The following is a 27,189-nucleotide window of genomic DNA, read 5'->3' on the forward strand; positions in this document are numbered from 1 at the left end:
TGGTGCAGAAGGTTTAGAAAAATATTTGGTCAAGCACAGTTCCTGGATCCTTATGAGTCTTCTCAAAACACAATATAGCACCCTAAACAGATGCTCTATGCTGATAGACAGTAAAAATCTCCATTTACACTGAACTAACAACTCTGGGCAAATACAATAACCCACAATACTTTCACTCAAGTTGTTTAAATATGAGAAGGAAGAGAAAAGAAAAAGATCAATTAACAAGTCAAAAAGCAAGTCAAAGTCAAACTGAGCACAATCTAATAAACTGGGCTTAAAATTGTACATAGAAATACTATGTGTGTATTTGAGCTACTTTAAGCTGGTAATCACACTCTTTGAGAAACAAAGTGAGCCTGACATTAGCAATGCTAGCACCACAGCATTCTTTAATGCCAATACCCTTGTGCAAAACATGGTTGAATGCCATTTTATTCTGAAACAGTTTAGATACAGGCATTTATTTTCTAAAACAAAGAATTGCTAGAATCCTCTGCTTTAGCAGGGCTGTGACTTGTTTTACTTTCCACCTAGCTTGTTTACAACTTCCCTTCAAAAAAGTGAGGGGTGCTGCAGTCTGCCTAGTGGTGGAAGACTGTTCAACATCTTTGAACCAACAGTTAAAAAGCATAGTGAATTACTTGGTTTAACTGACCAATACTTCCATTTCTGAATAGCACAATCCTACAAGAAGACGTGTCCTGTCCTGTCACTGTTTACTTATCACGGCAATCAGCTGTGCAGGCATTAGCATCAAGGTAAACAACAGTATGGCCGTTAAATGTTTTAAGTCTCCAGCTCTAACCCCTTACCATTCTTAAAAACTCCAACATTAAAGTAATTCAGTTCAATTTAACTAAATTCAGTTCAGAGAGTTCAAGATCCTTCTAAGATAAATACCAGAATTATTCCTGTAGAAATGTTTGGTGCTCAAAACAGTTTTAGCCAGACCCACAGTAATTAACAGCATTGGAATAAAGTTATTTCTGTATCCAGTTTTATGGCAGTATCATGGCAGTAACATTACAGATAAGAATTTCTTACAATATATATATATATATAAAGTAAGAAGCATCTTCAATAAGTTCTTTTAGGCCCTGCTCCCATTATGAACTCTTATCACAACTGGCTAGAGAAAAGTCATCCTAAATATCCCAACTATATGCAATTTAGGCAGCAGTGAGGTTAGGAACTATGAAAGAAAACACAGCCAGCATCAAATATACTCACAGCTTCCGTAGGTGTTTTCTTTAACTTGCTTCTGTCGACCTTCATTGTCGATAATCTCTATTTGCTGCTCCTGTTGAAAAATGTTAATGTAACCCATAAAACAACATCTAATAATGAATTTCAGTGTGCTGTGATGCAGATATTCTTCTATAGCACTTGCGTAAATATACATTTGGACTTTACATATCTAAATACTCCCAGCCAAACAGTTATTCAGATATTGAAATATTAACATTAAAATGTCTTAAAAAACAAAACAAACAAAAAAACTAAAAAAATAAGATACATACTTACAAAAAAATATTTGGCAATGCCCACTTAAGGGCATGTTCCAGTTGCTCTATCTGCAAAATCAAACCTTACATCAAAACAGTGTCCCACATGCCATAATACAAAACAGACATTTTTTTTCAAAGTACACAATGGGTACATATGTTATTAAAAAAATGCTCCAGGTAAATATGTAAATTATCTGGATAATATCCAGTACATAATATAACACAAAAAAGTACCTGCTGGCTATATATCTAGGGAAATTCGTACATTACGTACTTGAAATACACATAACAAAATACAGACAGTCGACTACAAATCTCAACATTTGGCAGGGCACTCAATGAATAAGCAAAGGTAGATGATATGGCGATAATCCTCGAAAATCTGTTACAGCAAAAAAATGATTGATTACCACCAGTGGTTAAAAAGGTGATGAAAACATTGACATTTTCTCAGGCTCTCTAAAAGTCTGATAATCACAAAGCAAACCGGGCAGAGCATTAGCTGACGGCTAGCGAGCAATGTACGACACAAAGTTAATCAAATTATATTGGGTCCCATTTATTGGCCTAAAACATTAGCCCGACGTTTCATCACTTTCAAATTCAGGGGAGATTTAAGCCTCTCTGTTTGCTTTTCCATCAACTCAAACGACTCGAAGCTTACAGGTTAAAGTTATAGCTACCTAGCTAACAAGCTAGCGTAGGTAATAGCTTTACGTTATTTACCTAACGTTAACAAGTTCCTATTCAAAGCCCACACTGCAGTTATAGGGCATAAACGTGATGCGTTTTGTTTGTAATTAGGTAGCAACACGTCTAAGAAAACAAGAACCCCTGTAAAACTCAACGTAGCGACGGAATCGATCGGCAACGTTTGCTGCGGAGATGTTAACCCCTGACCAGCTAACACCGAGCTACCGGTACCGTTAGCAAACGATCTTCCTCTGAAATTCTAAGTCACCAAACGTTTTTTAAAAAGTCAGCCAAGTCATAATCAAGTCATGCGTGTCATCAGCGATAACCATTCACAATGTAACTAAACAAAATTCAAACCGCTAGGACCATTTGTGGCACAGCTGTCAAACCAGACCTTACAGATTCACCATCCTGTCCTGACCTGACTCTTGACTAATTTAGGTCGGGGCTGCACAGGCCGCAAAAAGGAGCCCGCACTCCCTAGTTCTGTGCTGGCCCTACTCCAGTTAAGATGAATCTGTAAACAACTCGGTGACTAGCGACAAAGAGATGAATGTGTGCAAAATACCTGGAAACACTAACGTGACTTTTTTTTTCTTAGGCTCGGAGTTCCTGACTCTAAAGCTACAGTCGTTGCACGCGCTAGCTAGCGAGCTAGCTACCGTTAGTTGAGCAGTGAGCAGAAACGCAGAACAACTCGCTGAATCATTGTCGGACTGGTCTAACGTGACACTGCGAGTTTTGTTTTTAGTTTGCAGAAGGGAAAATTGACTACCGAATCAATTAAGAAGTTTGTTCGTCCGTCCGGAGTATTACAGTATCCCCGCCTGTTTCCATAGCACATAGGCACTAGCTCTTGGCACAGTCATGATGAGTGTGGGTAGTGTGCAAAAAGTGAATAACGCTACGGCTGGGAATGAGAAGCCACTGCTGTCTGTATCGATGCAGTGCGTATTTATAACGGGGCAATGGGCCCTCTGTGGGATGCACCACCAAAACATCTTATCATATTAAGTCGACACAGTTCTTCAAGTTATTTTCATGAAAGCATACCAGGTACACCAGCGTAAGCGCCGACATATTCATACGAACTTACATGTGTATCAAAATATTGTGCTAGACACCGTGAACGCTTAGAAAAACACAAGCACATTGCATCAAAACAACTTTAGGTATTTGATCCATGAATATTTACAAAATAAATAAATCAGAATTTTTAAAAGCCTGTTTACGAAACCTGGACAAGTCAGGAGTATACACTTTATTTCAGCTAAATAAGCTTAGAGGTTGCTAATTGTCTAGTTCGATTGATATTTTTTTAAGATTACTCACTGTTGCATTATGTGTGTAAGACTTCTCTGATGAAGTAAGCAAGTACTTAATTCAAACCTTTAAGAGCTAACATACTGATGTTAGAACACCAACTGACCTTGCTCAGTTACCCAGTGCTACATTATAGCTTATATGATTTAAGTGTAGTTTTCTTCATATGCCTAATTCAACAAAATTCAGTGTCATTAAAAAAAAGAAGAAAAGGGGAAAAAAGGAAGCATTGTTTTCTTTTGGCACTATATTTGTTTACCAAATTAATCTGAATTATTCATACATTATTTATTGATAGGCAAATTCAAAGTATACAAAATGAGTGGGGACTAAATTAAACCCCTGCCACATCTAGGCATTATCTTAAAGGATGTTTTTGTTTTAAATATTTTATTGCAATATCAGTGGATATTTTACTGACATTGGTTGTATATTGGTGATTATTTAAAATAGTATTTACAGGTTTTTTTTATTATAAATATGGATGTCTGCCAATATTGATTACAGCACAGACATAAAACAAAAAAGTTTCCAAAAGCTCCACACACCCTGTGAGAGGTTATGGTTTTTCCCTAAATTAATATTTGGGTATGATGAGCAGCACAAACACTGTCACTGAGCCCAGTTGTTCAGAGCTGAACAATGGCTGAAAAATAGAAATCACAGTAAATCTCACCAAGACCATCTGGTTAGACAGATATAACCACATGGAACCAGAAAAGAAGGTCACATTTTTTTATTTAGGAATTTCAATAACTTCTGCTAGTTTGAGTTGCAGAAAAATATTTCAAATACACCAAAGTGTTTACTGTCAGAAATACCTTGCTCCTCTTCTTCTTATTGCAAACTGGAATGTGCCAAAACTCTGCCAATGGCTATAGGGCATGTTTTGTTTTTGACATTTACTCTGCTTTTTGTGCCATATGAAGACAAAGAAATCATTATTTAAAAAAAATACTGAACTGTTTTTATGTCGTTCAGCCCTTCAAACTACCAAAGCATTTAGCCCGTGGAAATCTCCTCTAACACAACAGATAAACATCAACTACTGCCATCTCTGAATGCCATCTTATTTGCCAACAGGCGATGCAAAAATCGACTGATACAGATATTAAGTTGTTACATCAATTTATCCCTGCAGGTATATTCTTCATGTATAGTGTGCATTGCCAGCTCAGTTCAGTCAAAGCAGAAAAAAGAAGGGGGGGGGGGGGAGGGGGGGCAGTACTCACCAGAATCTGATCTGGTTCAGTGGTTCCACCTTTCTCATCATTGATTTACTATGCTGTTTCTTTACACAATCTGAAAACATATGACAAACAATGAAATTAGTTTTGAATGAAGAAAAGAAAATGGAACTGCTTGGACACTTGAAACACCATCTCTATTTCTCCAAACGTCCGTCATGTCACTGTTTCAGGAAGAATTTCATTAAAACTGAAAGATTTTCTACTTTGTAAAATTAAATATAGTTAAACACTTAACTTATTTCTGTTTCACTTAAACTCTGAAACAGGGCTGTACCTCCAGTTTTCTAACTTTGGGGCCTTAACAGTTTCCTTTTATACATAGGTTTCAGGATGTATGTGGTTTTGCACATGTGAATGACATTTCTAACTTATCTGTATCTTCCTTAAGTCATTATTTTTAAACAAACTGAATTCTTTGATATCTTGTTACTAATTGGACAGTGTGCATAACTGCTATGGGAGTTTTTTTTTCTGTAAACATGGACTACAATCAACAGATCCTTACTGTTTAAAATTTTCTCAAGTTCAACTTATTTGTCTGCCATTAAACTACAATGTTCAGCACAGACTTGCTGTTGATGTGCATGCCTTATTTATGCCAACCAAACAGAACTTTATTTATGAAAAATCCATGAGAGAGAGTAGTAGTCCGCATAAAACAATTTCCATTTCGGCAATCCCTCTCATTAAATCATATGGTACTTTAATATCACAACCTCCATATCACTGAACAGAATTACCCTAATTACCCAGATTTTAAAGTACATTAAAATATTTGCAGAAAAACTTGTCACATCTCCACTTTTAAACTTTTTTATACTTTAATAAGCTGATCACCTTTAATGAGCGAGCTGAGGCCTGGCATAAATGAATTATCCCGGCAATAGTTTGATTCAGTAATAAAGAATACAAAAACCCATGAGGCACTCAGGGGAGATTTAAGCCAATGACGGAGAAGTGGTCTACTTCTTTGTCATACCATCACAATTAACAGCGATTAAGAGTATGATGAGATGGTGGGAATCTGACAGGTAACAAATATTCACATTTCAGCAGCTCGGTATGTTTTCACCAAGTGGTATCACCGCTTGATCTCAAGACTTGTATATGCTGCTGCTGTCTGAAACAGGTCTCTCTTGTAAATGAGATAGTGAGACTCACCGGCATCACATTTATAAATAAAGTTATAAATAAAGGATAAATAACATTTGCAAATGTAGCCGAGTGCAATATTTTCTTTGACGAAATCATGCTGATTCTACCGATGAACGCACATTTAATCTAAAACCAACCTGCAGCATTTATAGCTGCTGACATTATGGAATGTTGAAGTCATCATCCGAAATACAAAGTGAAGTAAAGGCTATTATCACTCCCAAGTTAACTGAGTTAGCTCCAAGTTGAAAGCGTGTTCATTCAGCTCCTATCCCATTGTTTCTAAGTGTTGTTTAAGTAGCTTGCTACGCAGTTAAAGCTAAGTCAGTAGTGGCGCTAACGTAGACAAAGTTAACAGCTAGTCATCTGATGTTAGCTAGGTTTACTAGCACTTTTGGCTAACATTTGCTACTTCGGCTTTAATTCAGCTTTGACGGCTAACGTTAGCACATCACGAAAAGTCAATCTGCAACACACACTTTGACTCAAGTTGTCTTCATTCCCCCCAAGAGAACAAGCCGCAACAGAGGGAGAAAACTGGCTTTGAATTACTTGCACAGAGGTGCAAATACCCACACACAGTGAACATGACTCTGCGTGTTAAGTGTGCGGCTTCTGTGTTTGAGGGTTTCGCGCGAGCTAATCGGCTAGCCGTGAGGGCTCCGAGTCCGCACAATGCTCTATCCATGGGATCACGGCTAAATTAAAAATGGCGGTTTACACTGCAAAAGACGCATACATTACCATTAAAAATACACTATTTTGGTGGCTCGGATCCCGTGACGAGAAGCAATCAGCAATTTACGGACGATAGACGTCCGTCACCGCTTTGCTAAACCCCGTGTCAACACTTTAGAATAAGTCTTTCTGCCTACCTCGAATGCGTGTTACATTTGCTTCTCCATCTTGCACTAACGAGTGGTAGGGCAGTTTGGTTCTCGCGAGAATACCTGCTGTTGCGTTTACACAGGGCACTCCCTTGTAATTGCTATTAAAAAAAACAACACAAAACAAAAACAAATGCTAAGGCATTTCAGATTGGAAGTAAATGGTATTTCCAGTCTCGACTTTTTAATTAAATGTGCAAACGAAAGCACACAGCAAAAGTCTTCAGGCTTTCTGAAAAATATAGTTTAATATCAAAGTGCATTCAAACTCACTGACATTTTTGGAATAAAGACTGGACATTGTATTAACAAATGTATTCAACCCTAAAATTAAACTGTGGGATGTTAAGATGTTAAAATAATGATAGTACAGTAATTCATAGATCAAAAAACCATGAGAAAATATGTTAACACCCTTTATTAAAAATACCCAAGTAGGTTGCTAATCTCTACAATTAATGAAACTGTACTTTTATTGGAAAAAAAATCATTAAGTGTAGATGTTTTTAATACAACACAACATTCCTTGTTTGTGTATTCAAAAACGTTCCTAAATGACACCTTCATGAATGCACTGACACCTTGGTTCTCCAGCAGACATGAGAAATCAGAAGACCCACCGGTAGTGCTTTGGTGACTCAGCAATCATCAAATAAACTCAAAGAAAAAAAGAAATTTTGCCCAAGGTATATTTTATCTTTTCCTGGTCGTATTTAAAACACATCATGTTTAAAATGCACAGTTCACACCAACACAAGAGTGAAAATCAACAATAATTAATATAAAACTAAATGGATGAAATTTAACAAGGGCATTTTCCAGCACGCTTCCAATAACACTAACAAGACAACATGGACTTAGCATGAGAGTTACTGCATACAAATATAAAAAAGAACTATTTCAGATATTTCCCAAATACAGCAATGTATAATGTACAAGTCATGTTACGAAAGATCTGAAAGTTTTTGAACTATAAAAGAATTTAAATTACAACATATATTTACATATCAACTCATGTCCTGCACCTTCACAAAGTTAAATCTACATCTCTGCCAACATTTTAGGACTAGTACATTCTGTGATACAAAAACACATTTCTATTTCTGACCCAAGAGTCCTGCTAACATCTGGGGCGCAATTTACGGCAACATGCAGGAACCTTTTTTTTGTTTGTTTGTTTTTAAGTCTAAAATTGTTCTGCATTTAAGCAGCTATATTAATTACAAATATTACAAGTATTTACAGTGACAACAAAGCAATGGCTACAGTTTTTGTACAGGCATAAAGTGGTTGAAAATACTTGACGTAGGGACCAAGAAGATGAGGTTGTAAAAACATACAACATTAAAACAGGATAAGAGATGGCAAAAGTTCTGCCCTGTTAAATAAATATGAAAAGAATAAATAGAATAATGGTGGTAAGTCCTGGCATTAGTCTAGCATGTCAGCTTTCATAGGTAGAGCTACAATATATGGAGATCTATGTTCTATACAAACATCAGGGGCAAATTTCTCAAAAAGAATTAATACATGTCGCATATTATATGCACACACTTGAGTTTTGTACAACTTTTATTGTAGTTAAAATTCGGTAAAAAGGAAATTAAACAAAAATAATACTACAACTCTGTCAGTATTTGCACCAATGGATCTTCTGCATGGGAAAGGGGCCTATACAAATATCACATTAACTGTTTTCTTTCCCTTTAAAAAAAGAAAAAAAAATGTACGATGGATAGTACAAACATAAATACAACCTCTAAAATGGCCTAAACAAAAGAAACCATTTGCCTTTGTCAATTACCACTTTAAATCAATGTCCACCTGACATTCTGAAATTCAAATGCGATGTCAAATAGGTGGTAATTAACAGTTAATTACCACGTTAAGTGCTTGTCCAGCACATTACAGTGATTCACTTAAAGCCACATATGTGCTTCTGAAAATACCTTTATGCAGATGAGGGTGAGCAGAACTGGGCAGAGTAACTGGTGTAGGACAAGAATTTTTTTTGTGAGGTTCGGTAACGAGTAAAAACAGTAAACAAATTTATCTGGAGTAAAAAATATAGATTACTGTCTCTTTTTCCTTCAGACCTACTTCAGGTCTTTTCTTCATTCTCATTCTTCAAGTCTTCAGCCACATTTCCAACACCTCTCACAAGAGAAGTTTGCCATTGCGGTGAATTTTCAGGATTTTCCCAAGTCTCTGTTTTGCAGTCGCAAGTCCTTTCTTTGGACGTTTCCCTAAATCAAGGTATAAGGGAAACATTAAAAACAAATAAACTTCATAAAATATGAAATTATGCTGTCATAATTAAGTTTACTCAAGTTTATGCTCACCTTGACCAACTCCTGTTGTGCCCTGACTGGATAAACCTGCAGGGGATGCACCGGAGTGAGAGCTGCTATTTTGTGGAGACAGGGAAGGTCTTCTTGATGTAAGAAATACACCCGGAGCCATGGCTCCACTGCCTCTAGGTCCTCCTGAGCCAAAAGGTCCTGGTCCTGCTGTATATTCATGGTCCAACAGACTAGCAGAGTAATAATCCACTCTTCTGTCTGGGCTGACGTCTGCTGCAGACTCTGGGGCAGGTGCTGGAGAGGGTGGGGCTGGCTCGGTCTGAACAGGAGGTGGAGTGATGACAGGAGCAGGGGGACGCTGCTTTTTCGTGTACTTCCTTTTAGCAGGCTTTTGCTGCTCCTGAATCACAAACAACAAAGTTTTCATCTTTTCCAAGGAATATTAGAAGACAAGATTTTTTTTATTAGTTCCCCCCCACTCACTTGTTGTGCCAGCTTGGCAGCAGCTGCAGCAAGGCCAGTTTCTACAGAGGCAACTCTAGCCCCTTCCCTGGCTGGACGATCCTGTTTGGGAAGGGTGGGCATCACCCTGGCTGTATATGAAAATAAGTTATTGAGTGACTAAACATAAGAAAGCTAAAAAAGAATTTGATCGATCCTTCTGCTATGTTTACCTTTTGGACTCCATGGTGTGTCATCCCAGTTCTTCTTCCGCTTCATCTTAGTCTTGTTGGTGTGATCCTCCTCATCAGATTCCAAGGATGGGTAAACTTAAAAAAATAAATAAATAATTAAAAAAAAATGATCATAATTAAATTTTGGCTTGATCAGGAAAATTCATCAAAGTTGTACTGCTCACCATAGTCTGAATCTTTAAAACAAGTTCCCAGAGTCTCCTGTTCATCTGGACTTTCCTCGTCACTAAGGTGACGGGCTGGTCGTTTAATTGGACGTTTTCCAGGTCGCTGAATGACAGGTTTCTTCTCAGAATTTGCTGTCTTTTTGACCCCTCCTGTCACCCATACAGCCTTGCCACCCTTTTCCTTGACGACCCCTAATCCTTCTGTCAGGCCTCCAGATATAGACAAAGGAGATGAAGAGGATGAGGAGGAGGATGACGAAGGGGGGTTGGCCATGGAGAGCATCCCTTGAATGGCATCACGAGTGCTGGGAGAGGCTGGGGCTTCCTCACTGAGAAAAGTACACAGCTCATCACTAATCACCTCGCAATATAAAACTCTTACACAAAGTGGGACCCCAAACCCATTGCAAATTTGTAAAACAAAGGTTTTCAAGATTACTTCATCAACAATATGAGTCATTTTCACCCGCCTCCACTCTTGACAAAGGTATACAAGTTTTCTGGGTGTTTCAGCTGCACAGCTTCACACAGTACCATTTTATTACGATTATTTGTAATATAATATATTATAATATATTATTTGTACAATTAATAGTACCAACACACAGATGATCCAGGCAATCTTACCCGATTGCTGTAGAGTCCAAGCCTGCCACTTGCTTGCTAGCCTTCAGTAAGTCCAGAATGCCCCCTGCACCACCCTTCACTCCATGAGCAGCCAGTGCCTCTTCATCAGTGGTGTAGTCCTCCTAAAGCCACATCAATTGTTTAAAAACTGAACATCAAGTTCTTGTCAACACTCCATGGCTTGTCTTATGAAATAAAGCTTTTGTTTGCTCAGCAGGGGATAACAAAATCAATATAAGCGAGCCGCTCTAATTTATGAAACATTAATTATAGTGTAGTGAATAGTTTCTTTAAATCTTTGGGACTGACCTTTTCTGACTGTTATAAGTAAAGAACACATTGGGCGTTTCAATAATAATCTCACCTCAATGTCAAAGTCAACTTCTCCGGGCTCTCTGATGCGATTAGGGTCAGAGCAGGGTTTGGCTCTGGGCAGCTTTCTAGGAAGACCTGAAGGTACATTTTAACACTATTAAATTACAGCTTTGAAACTACTACTGAATTATATTAGAAACCACATTTTGTTATTAGTCCCAGCATTCAAACAGCTTTACTGAAGTATGATAAATTTTACTTGCAATAGATGAATAAATGAATGAACAGATTAAACACATGTATATGTTTCGTTCAAGAATGCATAATACACTTACCACTCAGCTTCTTCTTCTTACTCAGTCCAGCTGTCTTCCGTCGTGGAGGTGGGGTCTCATCAATCTGCAACTCATCCTCAGACTCCAAGTCGGACAGACTGGATCCCTCCGTCGCAAGATGTTTGTAGTTTCCAGCACTTCCTGCACCATTACTGCTGCCATCCTTCTTACTGAAGCCAGAAAAAACAGCAGGTAAACACATCAACCTGTAGTAAGATCACAGAACCAACAGGAACCCTTGAAATGGCTGTAAAGCTTACCCTTGAATTTTTCCATTGGTCAACACGAGTTTCAGCTTGCTTTTATTTATCTTCCCTTCAAACTCCTCTAATGGTAACTCCAACTGCAAAGAGAGATCATCACTATAAGGATATATGAAAATGAAACTTGTTCACTGAAAATGCTGGATAAGCATTCCCATTATCATCACAACCATCTGCAAACATCATACCTTGTTCTTGTGTTTCGACTTTCCAGGTTGAAATTTCTTGAGTGTATGTTTGGTGTGGATCTCAATCAGATCGAGTTCTCCTGCTTCTGCTTTAAGTAGTCCCTTTTGACTCTTCTTTTTGGTTCCTGGGGGCCCAACACCCCCTGTCATTTCCTTGGGCTTGGGCCCTTTCTTTTTTCCAGGTGGGCGTCCTGAATTCTGAGAGGTGGTGAGGGGAGCTTTGGAGAGTGGCGAACCAGGAAACTGAGGACCAGTGCGGCCAATGTTTTGTTGAAAGATATCCTGAAAAAACAGATTATTTTTTAAAATCATTAAAACACAGAAAGAGTAAGAAAAACATTTAAACATTAACATTTGTAGAATTAAAACAAGCTTTCAGTGATTTCATTTACCTCTACCAGACGAATCTCCTTGGCCAGGTCCTTCACCAGCGCCTGAGTATTGATGGTTTCTGGAATCTCCACTTCATGCTCTGCTAAAGCCTGAGTGTAGGAGATAATCATCAGTCATGTCCTTACAACATTTTCCAAAGCTACAAGTGATACTATGCTCTTTTTATGTTACTATGATTATTATTCTTATCATTATTTCACACATTACAAACTGTCACAATGGGGAAATGGCCATATATCATTTTACTGTAGAAATGTCACTACATCAGACTCTACAGTTACACAAATGATGTTACAAGGAAAAGTTACGGGCTCAGAGCCTGAGGGCAATGCCATGATGGCTGCCGAGGGGTAAGATTAGTGTAATGACTTTGGTCATGCAGCAGTATTTCCTGTCAGTGATCGGTAACTTCCTGGAGTCTCTGCTGGTTGTCTGGCAAGTGCTCAGAACCAAGACATAACAGACATAACACTGTGGCAAAGCCACAGGACGTCATTTCTACACTGATTAAACAAACAAGCTTCAGAGGTATAAGCAGTTTATGGCCATCTGACAGAGACAGACATGAAAGTGGCACTGATTTTCTCATTTAACTCTTCGCTAGGGAGCAAATAAAAACACATCCCAAATTAGCAGTTTTCTTAACAGCATTGCTGCAATTTAATGTTTTGCTTTTAAACAAGAAAAATACCATGCAGTAACTTTTATGTAATCATTTATGACACTATAGATTTTACTGCATTAAAGTTAATGTATTAAAACAATTGTAGAGCTGTATTTCTGCTCCAATCAGTAGCATTCTCTGGGCCAAAACAATAATAATTTTTTAAAAAAACTTCCCATATTTCAAAGTCAACTTTAGAAGGGAAATAAACCAAGCAATAAGAGAATCAGTAAAACCAGGACTAAAATGGGACATTACATTGCAAATGTTTAAGGTTTTACCTCTTTGCGGGTCCAGCTGCGGAAGGCATTGTTTAGGGCCTTCGCCCCATGAACCAGGTAAGTGGCAGGATGCCTGCGATTTTCTCTCAAACCTGTCAGACCAAACACCACAAAGTTAACAATACAACAATTATTAACAGCAAACACAGACCAGTCAAGTAGTTCAAATAAAAACATAATAAAAGCCAAAGCCCTTACCTCTGAAAGTATCAAGAAGGTGCTTTCCTACATACCAGCACACAGTCTCAAAGTTGGGAAATTTGAACAAGTCTGCTGTGCTTAGTCTCTTCTCTATTTCATATGCCCTAAACAATACCACAGCACAAAAAGTTATTTATTGCCACCAGGTTAAAATATCTCTGCAGACAAGAAAAAAAAAAAAAACAACAACAACCCACAAGTACAGTAATTTTAACCAAATACAGAACTTCAGGCTTGAGGAACAAGAAGTGAGGAACCACAACAATTAAGGGTGCAAGTTCCTTCGTCCGCCATGTCTAAACACTGACATTTCAACATTTCAGTCAAAAGGAATACAATTATGCTCAATTAAATATACTTAACATACATAAGTTTATCAAAAAACTAACCGCAACTGCATGTCAATGTTGAGACTATGCAAGAAGTTTCCTCCAAAAGCCAGGCAGTCCACTGGAGTGAGCACAGCATGAATCCACCCTGGTTAAAAAATAAATAAATAAAAATCCACACTATAAGCAGATCATTTTCTCTCAGCTTTGGCTCGTCTCTCTAAAACAAGGCTTTTACACAACTGTGTATAAATATAAGAGTGTATAAATATAAAAATGTAGCTTAGGCATTATGGTGCATACACAAAAACAGTGTTGTAAACACCATTGTAATCTTTACTGCTCACAAAACATTTTGTGGCATGTTATTGCTTTCATAATCTAAATCAAAGAGAGAAAGGATCCACACCAATCACTCTTCTTCTTCACTGGTAACTTTTAAAAGCTGTTCGACCTCTGTTTGGATATTGAACTATAAGCTGAATTGTTGCAATATACTTGGTAGAAACAAGACTCCGCCACAGAAACATAGACAGTTTCTACTTTAATTATTTTCTACGGCTTTTTTGTGTTGTCATCATGTATGCCCATGTAGAAACCAGATGAAATGCCTGATATTCATATTGTAGCTGAGTTAATGTAAGAGATATCTGACAAAACAAAACTCTGCTCTAACAAAAAGAATTACCCTAGTGCTTACCTGTTGGTATGAACAAGGTGTTTCCCTGTTTGACTGAACACTTATAGCACATGTCAACCTGGTCCCCAAAGAACATCTCATTCTGGTTAGATGATGAACTCCATCGCTCAAAAAGTGCCAGGTTGGCAGGGGTGGGGGAAATTAAATAGAAGATTTTCTCACCCTGAGTAAGCACAATAAGGGAAGCTTTTAAAAAGATGCAAAACTATTCATTTAAAACACAAACAAAAAAAAATGAATGTGAACAGAAACCTTTGAAACAATTAAAATTCCTCCACTTACCCTGAGGACATGGTACCATACTGAGGTGCCTCCAAAGTCAATATGGAAGTCTGTGTAGCTATCCTTCACTCCCATTAGGCAGTACTTTTGCACATTGGGACGCTCAAAAACAGACTCTTCAGGCCAGAGGTTTTCCACCCAGGAAAGTTTCCTCACAATCTTAGGAGTCTCCACCAGGTTTGACAGTCTAAGATAAGTTCAAAACTTTTATTTAGTCTTCAAAACTCCACACCAGTAACGACAATGTGTTACTTAAACGTATATTTAGTAGAATGACTGACTGTCTTTTCATACCTGGTCTCAGAGAACTCCAGGCTGATGACATTGAGGACCCTGTCTCTGTTGGGGCTGTTGTAGTACTCAACAAAGTCGCCCAAACGCATCTTCAGATCACACTGGCGTGAAACATCAATTACATCAATCTCTTTATCCGAACCTGAATTTAACAAAATACACAGGTTTCAGAAAACAAAGCAAACAAAAACGAATTTACCTATTACAAAAACACAACCTAACCATAATTTAGATTGTAAATGTATCAAAACTTTACCAATGTAGTGCTCCACATCACTGACGCCAAATGATGATGGAGGTAGGGTCATACCCAGGCCATCCCGCCGCAGAACCATGACAGGTACACTGAATGAATGCTCCTCCAGAAACTCAACTGTAAGTTGGGCCCCTGAAGGCTTTAACAATATTTCATCCGCACTGTCACAGAAAAACAAAAAGTACGTTTTCACTCTGATCACAAGAAAAAAAACAAAAAAACAATAATAGGACAGAGTGCTTTACAGTGTTATTACATTAAAGATCAAAAATCCAGGATGCTAACTAAAATAGTGACACATGGAGTAAGCAGTAATAATTATAACACCAGTCTCCCTTACTAACACACACACATACACAGAGGACTAGCGACTGGCTGGCAACCTAAAGTCCTTGCAAAAACCAGCAACCACTAAATTCCTGAAATTATAATATTTATTCAGTCAGTAGTCGGTGTTGCTGGTTCACCAACCGGTTTCAAGACCAGTGTTAGATAAAGACCAGTAGAATGTAATGCAATCAACTTTAATAGCAATGTATTTGGGATGTTAGCAACTAGTCAACCAGACAACTAGCTGTCACTATAATCTATCTAATAGAGCAGGGCGATATGACCAAAAATATTTATCACAATATACATTTGAAAATTTGCGATAACGATATAACTGACGATATAATTTACACTTGACAAAATACTTTACAACTCCACAACTTTATTAGTGCAAAAAACCCCCAAAAAACATCAATGTATTTTCACTTAAACAAGCAGCTGTTTTTTATGTGCATTAAAGTTATATAAAAATTTAACAGTGCAAATGCAAATTCCTTGCTGACAGTTTAACCAAAAGGCATTTCCAGTGGAAATTGGCCGACATATCCTCAGCATAACCATGTATAATATCCACAAAACTTAAAAAGAGGTTATACACACACAATACGGTAATATTATGTTAAAGCACAGTACGTATCACTCCGCGAGGCTCCTGCCTACGATAGCTGTAATGCTCCGACAATCCATCAAGCGGTGCGGGTTCGTAGCTTAGCAAAGTCGTACTAAAACATTTGACAGATTTTCGAGCACCGTGTACCACATAAAATCGTTTCGAGGTCAGTAAACACAACCAGAATTCATACATAAGGCACACGGGATTATAAGGGGCACTGTCGATTTTCAGAAAAATCAAAGGATTAATTTTAAGTGTGCCGTATTTTCCAAAAAACACGGTAATAACGACGGTCCGCTAGCATGCTCTACCAAAAATAGTGCTTTGTTGTGTATCTGACAGACGAAAGCTTAACCAGTTCCACACCACTGAAGTTGCAGCATTTTTACAAACCAATTCTGGTTCATCCGTTTCATTCAACGATCCGCTTTCGCCCTTCTCATTCTCTGTCGCCGCCATGCTTTTTCCGCCATATGCGTATGAAAACAAAGGCACTGCGCATGCGCGTTTTACCCATATTCTATCGCGATATTTCATTTTCTTATCGTTGCCCAACATTATACCGGTATTACCGTGAACGGTATGATATGGCCCAGCCCTACTATCTAATTGTTTTACATTTTAAATGCTGGTAAATTGTTGTGTCCTAAATGTTATGCAGCCATCTGCCACCAGATGTAGCATCGTCATTAAACACCATTAATCTGTTAATCTTTGCCTGATTTTTTTGTCAACACTATTATTTCTAGTTATATAAAGGTGAGAACAAGCTGCGAAAATGAGCTTTCTCATAGGTGTGGAAAGGCTTTTCCTCAGCGATAAGGTGAGGAGTTCATTCGGGAGGGGCTAAGAGTAGAGCTGCTCCTCCTCCACATTGAAAGGAGCCAGTTAAGGCGGGCTTCTCTAGGGTAAGGTGTTCTGGCCAGCCATGGAGTAGACCTGGAACACGCTGGAGAGATTACATCTATTGGATGGCCAGGGAATTCATTATGCATGGCACAGTGTATCACACTTTTCAGTCGCTGTTTATTTGTTTTTCGGATGTTAATTTGTCACATTTTAATAAAACGTGAACATGTTTTGAAGTAACGTTTTCATATCATATTTAACATTGGTTTAAGTGTTTTTCTTCTTCTTGTGTGTTTGTAGTATTATGTGCAACATTTTTTTTCTTTGTTTAGTTGACTAAGAAATTAGTTGCCAGGATATTATAACAGCAATAGTACATTAAGTTCTTACAATGTGAAAAACACACTACAAACCATGATTTTCTTCAAACTTGGCAGGTGAGACTTACTTCGGGAAGGTTCGGCTCCGTAGCTCCCTAACAAACTGTGCGCTCCCTGTCTTAACAGGCTTACTTGGGTCTCTTCCTCCAGCGGCACCTCCATCTACTTGCTTATTGCCTCCCCGGCGTTTGCGCACTAAGAAAATGGAGAAAACAGTTTTCAACCTGTACATTCCTATGAAAAAGTCAACTAATAATAACACCAACCCTGAGAGTTTTACTTAAGAAATGATAACTTACTAACAGAAGGCCCATGAGTGACCTGACAGTTGGGGCAGTGGTACAGGTCAATCTCAGCTGCTTTGTCTTCCTCTACTCCAACACAGCTACACAAAAAGCATACTTATATCAAAACAAAGAATATCTGTATAAACAATGAATGGCTCCATTACCCAATATAGACACAGAAATTTTACAGTGAAGACAACAGATGTAACCACATAATAAATCTAATAAAGTGGGTCAAATCACGAAAACATCCTACCTTCCATGAAACCAGTCTTGACAAATGTCGCACTCTATCATGAAGCGTGTCACATCATATGGCAGACGACACAGACAATACACGGGCACTGATGCCATGTTCAGTGTGTTTGTACAAGATATTTATGTAAAATATTTTCAAATCTAATGGAAACGAGTGAGGAGAGACTAATTAATCAACAAAAGGAATGATTATTTATGTATTAATGGTAAGGCTGGTGAAATCTGTCACTTCACGTTCAGATTCTTCTACTTGATGCACATGTCCAGAGGTTTACTTGAAAACCTGTTAAAATAAAGGGGGAAAAAAAGAAAAACAAAACAAAACTTGTTAGCAGCTCACCATAATGACCCCACACTCGCTAGTAGGGAGCTGATTAGAGCAACATATAAATCCTGTTCCTGTCATAACGAATAAGTTTAGTCGTTTACTTGAATGATCAGCATTTTGTTTCGGTGGTACATGAATTAATAAGTATCGGTGCATATTGGTCAAATACTAATCTTTGCAGATAAGCTCAGACTCATCTCGGACGAAAATTCAAGATCGCTTCTGCTCAACAGCTGTTAACGCTAACGTTAGCTCCGTTTGTAAACACTCTATGCATAGTGAATGTTGTGCTGCTAGCTTTATCAACGCACTTATACATACAGCAAGTAAGCTAACGCTAACGTTAGCCGCGTTAGCAAGCGATGTAGTTAGAGAAGAAAATTATTTGCCAAGATGTTAACTTAAGCAAAAGTAGCTACGAAGCGTGAATGAACCCTTATATGTATCTGATGCAGCTGGTATATTTCAGCCAGGAAAACGTTGTTGCTGGTTAAGACGTTTGGATTTTTCTTTCCACGATAGCAACTCACCAAAATGTAGCTGCGGCTGGGCCAACTATTGAAAAGCCGTTGTAATCCCTACGCAAGCTCGGGGTTAGCTGCGGCCTTATTATGCAACGTAAATTATTAACAATTTGCTTCACCACATTTTTGCTTATCAACTTTGTAATGCCCAAATATAAAGGCCAGGTCCAGAAATTCACAATGGACCAGAAAATTGTAGCACGATGCGACCTAACCTAACAAAACAATAACAAATAACATCGTATTTAACTGCATCGACGCCATTTCAAAGATAGTAACGTCAGACCGTTGTTCGTCGTTGTCTGCCGTGGCGGGGACAATAAAGTTGTAGACAGTCAAAAATTGAGTTGCGTTCAGGAAACTACGTTACGGTGCGGAAATTCAGTTCTATGCGTCAGGAGACGCTGCAGACGTGTATTTTTGCCGTCATCTCATAGAAACAGAAATGTACTACATAATTATCAGCATGCGAGTACATACGATTTGTCAAATAACTGCACACTCTCATAACGTTTAATTTTATTTTTTGATCTCTTTTCCCTTCACACTTTATGTCAGTCAGAATACAAACTATAATTTGAAACGGATATTTCTTTTCAAGTAAAATAAATAATTATTGCCAACATTCAGTAACCTGATTTTATAATTTAAAAAGTTTGTATTTACGTCATTATTTTTCACTTTGTCCTTTTATTGAACCTGTGTTAAGAAATGCAAACCACACACATCAGTCTATGAGTGCAACTGGTGGAGTGTCGTGATTAGGATTGTGATTCAAGTGTACATATATTTTATAATTCAATTATCTTTTTTTCTCTCTTTTTAATTTGCCTAAGGCCCTTCATCACTTATGAAATTTATTTATAAAAAATGTTTTTATTCCCTGACACTCTTTCTCACATCCTGGCATTATGATTAACAGCGATTCCAGGTCAGGAATGCACCAAAGGTCAAGTGGTGTTAGCTGCTGTGATCTATGAGGCTCCTCTGAAGAATGGAGAAAACCTAACAGACATATACACTGCCAGTCAGACTACCAGTTTGGATACACCTTCTCATTTAATGGTTTTTCTTTATTTTTACTACTTTCTACATTGTAGATAAATAACGAAAACATCAAATACATGAAGCAAGACATATGGGAGATATGTAGCACGAAAAAAATGATAAATAATTCTATTATGTTTTATATTTTAGATTCCTGAAATTAGCAAGTCTTCGCTTTGTTGACAGCCCTGCAAACCCTTGGCCTTCTCTAAATGAGCTTCTCTAAATGAGAGAATGTCAAGAGTGTGCAGTAATCAAAGGAAAGGGTGGTTATTTTGAAGAATCTAAAACATAAAACATGTTTGGACTTTTTTCACTTTTTTGTTTACTACATAATTCCATATCTGTTCATTCAGTTTTGAGGCCTTAAGTGGGAATCTACAATGTAAATAGTCATGAAATTAAAGAAAAAACAAACTTTTGACTGGTAATGTAGCCCAGGTTTTACTAGTTTTACAAATGATTATTGTGTTTTATCATCATAATAACAGATATATATAACATATATATGAACATCCCACGTGCCCAGTGAACTTACGGTACAAATAAACCTCCCATACACTGGTGTCATTTGATGTTTGACATCATTTATTTTGATTAGTTACAAAACATAAATAAAATCAACAGATGAATTAGTTAGAATTTACAGAGGCTAAATCACCCGCAACATACATTATTCCTTTAGTTTTCTTTTCTGCCCAAATGTACTTTTTAACCATGGTTCTCAATCGTGTCATTTTGGGAGCCCCCAGATTTTCTGTTTAATTTGTATTAATTTTAATTAATTTTAATTTAATGTGACCTAAAGCTCAGTGGGAAGGTGAGGTGTCATTACTTTATGTACTATCTGGGCTGCAGTGGTTCAAAACTAAAATATGATGGCAAAAATAACCAAAAATGATCTGAATATGATCCGGAATGAGCTTCGCCTGTCAGAATTAAAGCAAGACAGGGAGTCCCATGTAAACATGGATGAAAACCAGTTTTCTAGTTTCAAATAACCTCTGATTTGTAGCGGGGAGAACACAATTTTACAATTTGTACAACCTCATTCCAAAATACAAAAATAATCTTTGTCTTTTCGATAACATTTTGGTAACACTTCAAGGACAAAGTCAGCTTCTCTTCATGAGTCATAATCATTAAGCTGTAGCTTGTTAGATGCATGTTAGTATCAGACATGACAACACACACACCTTCACTAATAATGAACTACAGTACATCTCTGTGAAAATGTGGGTATTCTTGAAAAGCAACAAATACTGAGTACTGTGAATTTATATTCTAGATTATGCCGCTTCTGAACAACCATACCACTTAGCATGAACTATTCCTCTTAACCACTCATGTTTCATGCCTTTGATTTACATTTAGCAGTCTTTGCCTGTTAAATCTCCTGTTTTCTGTGGCACACGATCTATTATTAATAAATCAGAAATACTGCTTTGACTACTGGCTATTTATTAGACCAAAAAAAATGTATTAACACCTAACCATCGATGGTCTAATGTGTGTATGGCTGATAAGCTGTCAGAGTGTACAGTAATATATCTGCTGGTGATATATTACTCTGAATGTCTGCATCTACAAAATGAGTTTAGAAATCAAGAAATGAAGGATGTTTGACTCGAGTAAACCTTTAGTTGTGTGCATAAAGCACAGTGGCCCACATTTCATCTTCTGATCACTGAATTCAAACAGGCTATATTTAATAATTAAATTGCTCACAATTGAAACAAGGAATTTGTACAATGCCAAACAAAGCTGACACATGAGCATGTGAGGATCTCACATTGGTGTTGAACATCAAACTTAGAACTGGTGTATGACTGAAGAGCTCACTTGTTTTGTTTCTGTTGTTTTCCTTTTCTTCTTCTTCTTCTTTTTTTTTTTAGAAAGTAAGCCTAAAACATAGGCAGCGTAAACAATTCCACTTGAATACAGTGACATTTGAGAGGTTGCTTTGATGCATGAATTAATGCAATATACCAGGACTATTACAACACTTTGTCACACAGAAAAAAATAAACTCACACGCTCACAAAAATGCAGTATTTTTAGAAAAAGGCAATATGAGAATACCTTTATAATTTAGTTAATGATAACTTGGCAGTTTTTTTCTTTTCCTTTTAAATCTTCGTGTTCAGCACTGGTATAGATGATATGCAGCAGAAATAAAGGAAAATGTCAAATGTGAAATCATATCATATTGAAAGCAAATGTATATGACTTGTTACCTCAGTGGGCTGCAAACAGTAACTGTGAGATTCATGAATATACAGCAAGTGCAAGCAGTTTGCACTAGGCAAGTCAAGCCAGCCATAAAATCATGCAGTCCTGGGTTGAATGCACCCAAATACTTACTGAACAGCGATGGCAGATTTGAATTTACCATCATATTATGGATTCATCTGGTCATATTAATTTTGTTACAAACATAAAACAATATAAAATCAAGCACATGCTGTACAGGTACACGACACCTCGACAGTGTGTTTGTTTGCACTGCAGTTAAATGGATAGCCGGATAAGTGCTGACCTCTGAAACATGCTGCTGTCAGTTTGGGTTTTTTTTTCTGATTGCCTTTGAAACACTTGATCTGTAGGCTTACAGTTTTAAAATATGATGAAAAAAGTCCCCTATGCGTCAGGTATTAGTCATTGTGCTTCTACAAAAATATTTTATGCCTTAAAGACAAATGAAAACAATACGTGCTGATCAATTTAGATGATCATTACTAATTGCACTTTTAAAAATTGATAGTCCTTTCACTGTAAGCATTGACAAATCCAAAGAAAAATGTCAACACCGTCAAATATTTTGTCCTTCTCGTCTCTGCTTAGGGAGATTTCAGGTCCCGCTGAGTTGGTTTGCAAACAAAAATGTTAATGTTATTTTGTGTCCAAAGACAGAAGTGATATGTACTCAAATAATCCACCCACACTCATAAATGCACACACTCATACATCAAAGACTTTATACAGCTCAATACTGATTCAGAAACCCCAGCCATGCTTCACATTACCCTCTGCCTGTACATACTACAACCTATCACCTTTCTTTCACATTCATTTCCCATCACATCCACAACTACACTAGAACCCATATGTCATTGCAGTCACAACTCTCTCACACGTACACAAAACTAACACTCTAAATGGATCTGCTTTATGTCCATCTCTTGGACCTTCATATTGGCCTCACACTTCACCTGGTTTCATTTCTGTCCCAGTGGAAGAGTAGAGGTGGGGGGTGTTTGGTGAATTTTGGCACTGGTAGGTAGAGCAGCAGTAGAGCAAGATGAGGAACAGGTGGAAGAGGGTGAGGAACAGGAGCAAAATGCCCCACCAGCAGCAGCAGTGCTATCTGTGGGTGCAGCGGTTCCACTACCAGGCAGCAAAGATGTAGCTGTGGACACTGGTGATGTGGGCATTTGGGAAGGCAGCAGCGGTTGGCTTTGAGGCTGGGCGATGGGTGGTGTCTGTGATAAAGACTGAGACTGCATGGGAGTTTGCATCAGGGGCTGTGGTATCTGCTGGCAGAGTTGGGACTGTGGATAGCTAATCTGCTGGAGGGGGAGAGACTGATGAAGGTGTAAACTTTGCTGCATCTGCGGGACTTGAGCTATGTGTGTTTGTGGTGGAGGTCCTGGAGAGTGCAGGGTGGACAGGCTTCCTCCACCCGTGTAATGGGAAGAGGGTGCCACAGTCAAACTGGCAGGGGTTGTGGGCGCCTGTGCCACTGGAAACCAACCTGGGGGAGCCACCTGCACAAATATAGTAGTAAATACTTAGAGACTATGACTACAATAACAAAACAAACCTTTTGGTACTGTTGGCTCAAAAAACTGTCAAAAACTCTTAAAGCTTTCTGACTTAGTTGTATCACCTTTTCGTCTAAAACATTGTTTGGTAATTCAAAATCACACTCAAAAAAGATTTTTTTCCTCTCATAAACATTAAGCAACAGTTTTCAGTAAAATGCATTTGAAATATATAAAGTTTCTTTATCCAAATAATTAATTATTAAGAAAGATATGCCTGATATACCAACAACACTTTTCATGTGTAGTCCTACCTCAGTTCCCTGGCTCCAGCCTCCCAACTCCTGCACCTGCTGAATCTGCTTAATTTGATTCAGTGAAGGCTTAGGCGGGGTGGTGCTTACTGTCTCCTTTGTCCAATTATCAACAAGTTTGTGCAGCTCATCTGTGAATGTACTTTTTCTTAGAGGACTGTGATCTGTGGAAAAACAAGGCGACTTGTCATGGCACCAACTGACATTAATTATGGTATGCTGACCCGATTTTTAGCACTACTAGGATAAAACATACCTCTTTTAGCAGGTAGCGTAGTAAGGTGCTCTGGCTTGCAGTACAGTGACAGCCTATTCTTTTCACTACCTGAAAAGCTGCTTGACTGTTGAATCCCTGGATGAGGCATACAAGAAACAGTTTCGCAGAGAGCAAATATAAAAAAAAAACCAAGAAAGTGAGGAAGAAATAGTAAAAGCCTCACCAGCATGTGTAACTCCATTGTTGTCTACATGAGAGTGAGGCCTGGGCCGAAACTTTGTTTTGGTTGGCCTGGGCCTGCGAGGTGAGAGGGCAGGGGGCGCTGCAGGAAGAGGAGGGGTACGAGATAGGGAGGCAGGCAGACTCTGTCTTTGGTCTTTGAGGGAACGAAGCTGTCTGTACAGCTCCTGGAGCTCTCTGTTCTGCTGAGCCTGAAGGGAAACCACCTCTTTGATGTGCCTACAGAGAAAGAGAACGGTTATGTACTGTGGGAAAGAAACAAAAATAAACGGAGACACAAAGAAGAAAATTCAATAAAGGGAGAGGCAAAAGTCTTGTACAATAATAAAACTTCTTTCCCTTGTTGACTTACTTTTCTCTGAGCTTGTGTAATTCTCTTCGCAGGTCTTCATCCTCCAGCTCACTCTCATCATCATCATCACTGCTTCCAAGGGGTGAGTGGCTGTGGCCAGGACCTCGAGGAGCGTGGGCCATTGATGGAGTTCTCTTACTTTCTTCTTTATCTCCTTCCTTTGCCCGAGATTTCCTCCTCTCCCTCACCAAATCAGGAGACACTGGCGAGCTGTCAGTCTGCCTGTCATCTTTCTTAGTCTCAGTCTGGGTCACAGAGAAACGGCCAACTTTTCTGTGAGTGCCACCATGGCCCGATGGTTGATCCTTTGGAGGAGAGGTCTGGGGCACTGGAGTCACCTGGTGATTAATAATGTGGGAAATCTTCATTGCTTGTTTAGACCAGGGCTGCAACATTTTGTCGGCATAATTCATGACTCAACTATAAAAATTAGTTGATGCGAAATTTTACTGTCAACACTTCATATACTAATACCAAGTAAATGTGTTTTTGTAACTGCAATACACTACAGGAAGCTATGGGGAAAGTATCACCTATATCGTCTGCCAAGACTGCAGACAATACTAAGGAAAAAGAATGTAGTGCGAACTGCAAAACAGGAGGTCAGCAGAAAATGGAAACAGAGATTTTAAAAAATGTGAAAGCATTTCACAGAAAACAAGCAAAGTTAAATGCAGACTGTGCAAAGCGGAGCTTTCCTTTCACAACAGCAATACTGCCGTGCACGAACATTTAAAAGGCCGGCCCCCTGGAGCTGTGACATCAACTCTGAATGGGTCAGTTTTAGAAAGCTAAGTTAGTTCGTCACACTGATACCTTGTTTATGTAAATGTTCGTATTGTCATGTTTATGTTAGCTTACCTGTCAGAAACTTCTCAGGATGATGCTTGCTAAGCGTTTCCTGGGTCATTATTTTGACCCGGAAACATATGAATATGAAACATTAATCGATGACTAATCAACTAATCAAAGAAAAACTGGCAGATTAGTCGACTACCAAAATTTTTTGTTGCAGCCCTAGTTCAGACTGTCCCAAAGACTGAGACTAACAAGAATCAGCTAATGTGCTCCTACCTGAAAACGTCCTTTAGAAGGCTGAGGTGGATTAAGTGGTGCTCCTGCCTTCCCATCTTTAAACAGCTGACTGCTTGAATGTGCTTCTGATAATGAGAAAGGGATGAAAACAAAAGGGATAGACAAGGACAAAGATACAAAAACACAAACACGTATAAAAAACACACAAATGATGATACAGACATACAAGAAAGGAACAGAAACAGAAAAATGTACATGACAGTGAGACATACAAATGCAAAAAGACAGACACGGAGAACAAACACAAAGGCACAGTGTTAAGAATTGGCCATTCAAATCACACAACATTGTGACTTCTTTAACATGCATGCAAGTCTGTAAATTGTGTAAACATACTTTCTGTGGATGTCAATTTTAAAATGAGGTCTTTGTGAATTTAAAGTTGTTAAAAAAACTTCGTGAGGTGTGGGGAGTAGTGGTAAATGCATTCATTAAAATCAAAAACATATTTTAAAATACCAGTTAAATACAGTATAGCCCACCCACACATCCACTCTCTCATTCTCACCAAGTCATCACTGCTCCACCCACTCATTAGACAATATAGCCCAATATCACATTTAAGATCTTTCTCAGAGCAACAGTGATATTGGTCAGTGTGTTTGATATTTGGGATTACGACATTAGAGTGTGTACATGGATCACCACAGCCATTTTTAAGGGAAAAATAAAACATAAAATATATACAGCCTGGTATATGTGTTACTTACAGGTAATGGTCCATTATTAGTCACGCGTGTAGAACATAACATACATGCTCATGCATGTGCTCTTGTAACAGAAGATCTAAGCTACTGCTACACACTTTACACACATAAACACGATTACATGCAAGATGACTGGAATACTTGAAAAGCATGATAAAACTTAGCCATATGGAAAGCCTAAACATGTGCAAAAGAGCCCGGCAGTAACTTACAATCCTTTGGTAATGCACACACTGTATTCTAACATATTATGACCTTCACTATATATTTTACACTTACTTCACTACAGCTACATCATATATTATTGTTTTGGAGCAGTGCTACTGTGTATGAGTTTACAGGATAAGCCTATATGTATTCTGAACTACAAACAATTACATAACATCAGCTTGGTAACTTAGCATCTATGCTATCTGTGTAATGATGTGAGTTGCATTACGCTGTCTACACTGAGTCAGCAGGTGCAGGTGAGAAGATTGTTGCTGGCAGTGCCTGTGGACTTGGGACAATGAAGGGAGGTGTGATGTGAAGGAATATTTCCTTGGCACAGGCACAGCTTATCTTTACTCCATAGTTCATCAGCACTGGGAGGACATCAGATTTCTGATGCCAAACTCTTCCTATACTGTGCCAATCTCCCACCCTCCTCTACGCTCCACTGTTCTCGCCCCTGAGTGAGCAAGTCATGCAAAAAGAAAGACTGCCAAGAAAATGAAATTTAGTAAAAAGGAATTTAGAAAAAAAAAATCAATAAATAAAAACAAACAGT

General features: G+C 38.2%; 3 protein-coding genes across 18 annotated transcripts in view; all 3 read right to left on the bottom strand.

Annotated features, from left to right (window-relative positions):
- Positions 1 to 6,869, bottom strand: part of huwe1 (HECT, UBA and WWE domain containing E3 ubiquitin protein ligase 1) — a 50,089-nt gene extending 43,220 nt beyond the window's left edge. For 8 of the 11 annotated variants that reach the window (XM_063464469.1, XM_063464463.1, XM_063464466.1 and 5 more), the window contains exons 1-4: positions 6,811 to 6,869; positions 4,763 to 4,832; positions 1,528 to 1,577; positions 1,234 to 1,303 (exon numbers count right to left, since the gene is read on the bottom strand). In XM_063464469.1, coding sequence (XP_063320539.1) covers positions 1,234 to 1,278 — 45 coding nt within the window. In that variant the 5' untranslated portion in view covers positions 1,279 to 1,303; positions 1,528 to 1,577; positions 4,763 to 4,832; positions 6,811 to 6,869. Of the gene's footprint in view, positions 1 to 1,233; positions 1,304 to 1,523; positions 1,578 to 2,775; positions 2,809 to 2,982; positions 3,054 to 4,762; positions 4,833 to 6,810 lie in introns of those variants that run through there. The other 3 variants (XM_063464461.1, XM_063464460.1, XM_063464462.1) reach the window with 3 other exon arrangements.
- A 226-nt stretch (positions 6,870 to 7,095) lies between these two features.
- Positions 7,096 to 19,001, bottom strand: phf8 (PHD finger protein 8). The gene is made up of 22 exons (XM_063463712.1): positions 18,691 to 19,001; positions 17,831 to 18,115; positions 17,587 to 17,672; positions 17,356 to 17,482; positions 15,116 to 15,276; positions 14,860 to 15,001; positions 14,566 to 14,752; positions 14,284 to 14,446; positions 13,644 to 13,731; positions 13,252 to 13,358; positions 13,054 to 13,145; positions 12,108 to 12,197; positions 11,716 to 11,997; positions 11,525 to 11,607; positions 11,265 to 11,434; positions 10,979 to 11,064; positions 10,615 to 10,736; positions 9,985 to 10,316; positions 9,800 to 9,895; positions 9,609 to 9,718; positions 9,165 to 9,525; positions 7,096 to 9,068 (listed from the first exon to the last, which is right to left on the bottom strand). Exons 2-22 carry the CDS (start codon positions 17,926 to 17,928, stop codon positions 8,980 to 8,982), a joined length of 3,072 nt encoding a protein of 1,023 aa, XP_063319782.1. The 5' UTR covers positions 17,929 to 18,115; positions 18,691 to 19,001; the 3' UTR covers positions 7,096 to 8,979.
- Positions 19,002 to 19,793: 792 nt separating this feature from the next.
- The window catches only part of wnk3 (WNK lysine deficient protein kinase 3), a 38,618-nt gene continuing 31,222 nt past the window's right edge, over positions 19,794 to 27,189 (bottom strand). For 4 of the 6 annotated variants that reach the window (XM_063464695.1, XM_063464694.1, XM_063464693.1 and 1 more), the window contains exons 20-25: positions 25,693 to 25,778; positions 24,619 to 24,956; positions 24,250 to 24,485; positions 24,066 to 24,161; positions 23,810 to 23,973; positions 19,795 to 23,498 (exon numbers count right to left, since the gene is read on the bottom strand). In XM_063464695.1, the coding sequence (XP_063320765.1) occupies positions 22,950 to 23,498; positions 23,810 to 23,973; positions 24,066 to 24,161; positions 24,250 to 24,485; positions 24,619 to 24,956; positions 25,693 to 25,778 (1,469 nt within the window). In that variant the 3' untranslated portion in view covers positions 19,795 to 22,949. Of the gene's footprint in view, positions 23,499 to 23,809; positions 23,974 to 24,065; positions 24,162 to 24,249; positions 24,486 to 24,618; positions 24,957 to 25,692; positions 25,779 to 27,189 lie in introns of all 6 variants that reach the window. The other 2 variants (XM_063464696.1, XM_063464697.1) reach the window with 2 other exon arrangements.

The sequence above is a fragment of the Pelmatolapia mariae genome, linkage group LG20, assembly GCF_036321145.2.
Source record: "Pelmatolapia mariae isolate MD_Pm_ZW linkage group LG20, Pm_UMD_F_2, whole genome shotgun sequence".
In the NCBI taxonomy this organism is placed as follows: Eukaryota; Metazoa; Chordata; class Actinopteri; order Cichliformes; family Cichlidae; genus Pelmatolapia; species Pelmatolapia mariae.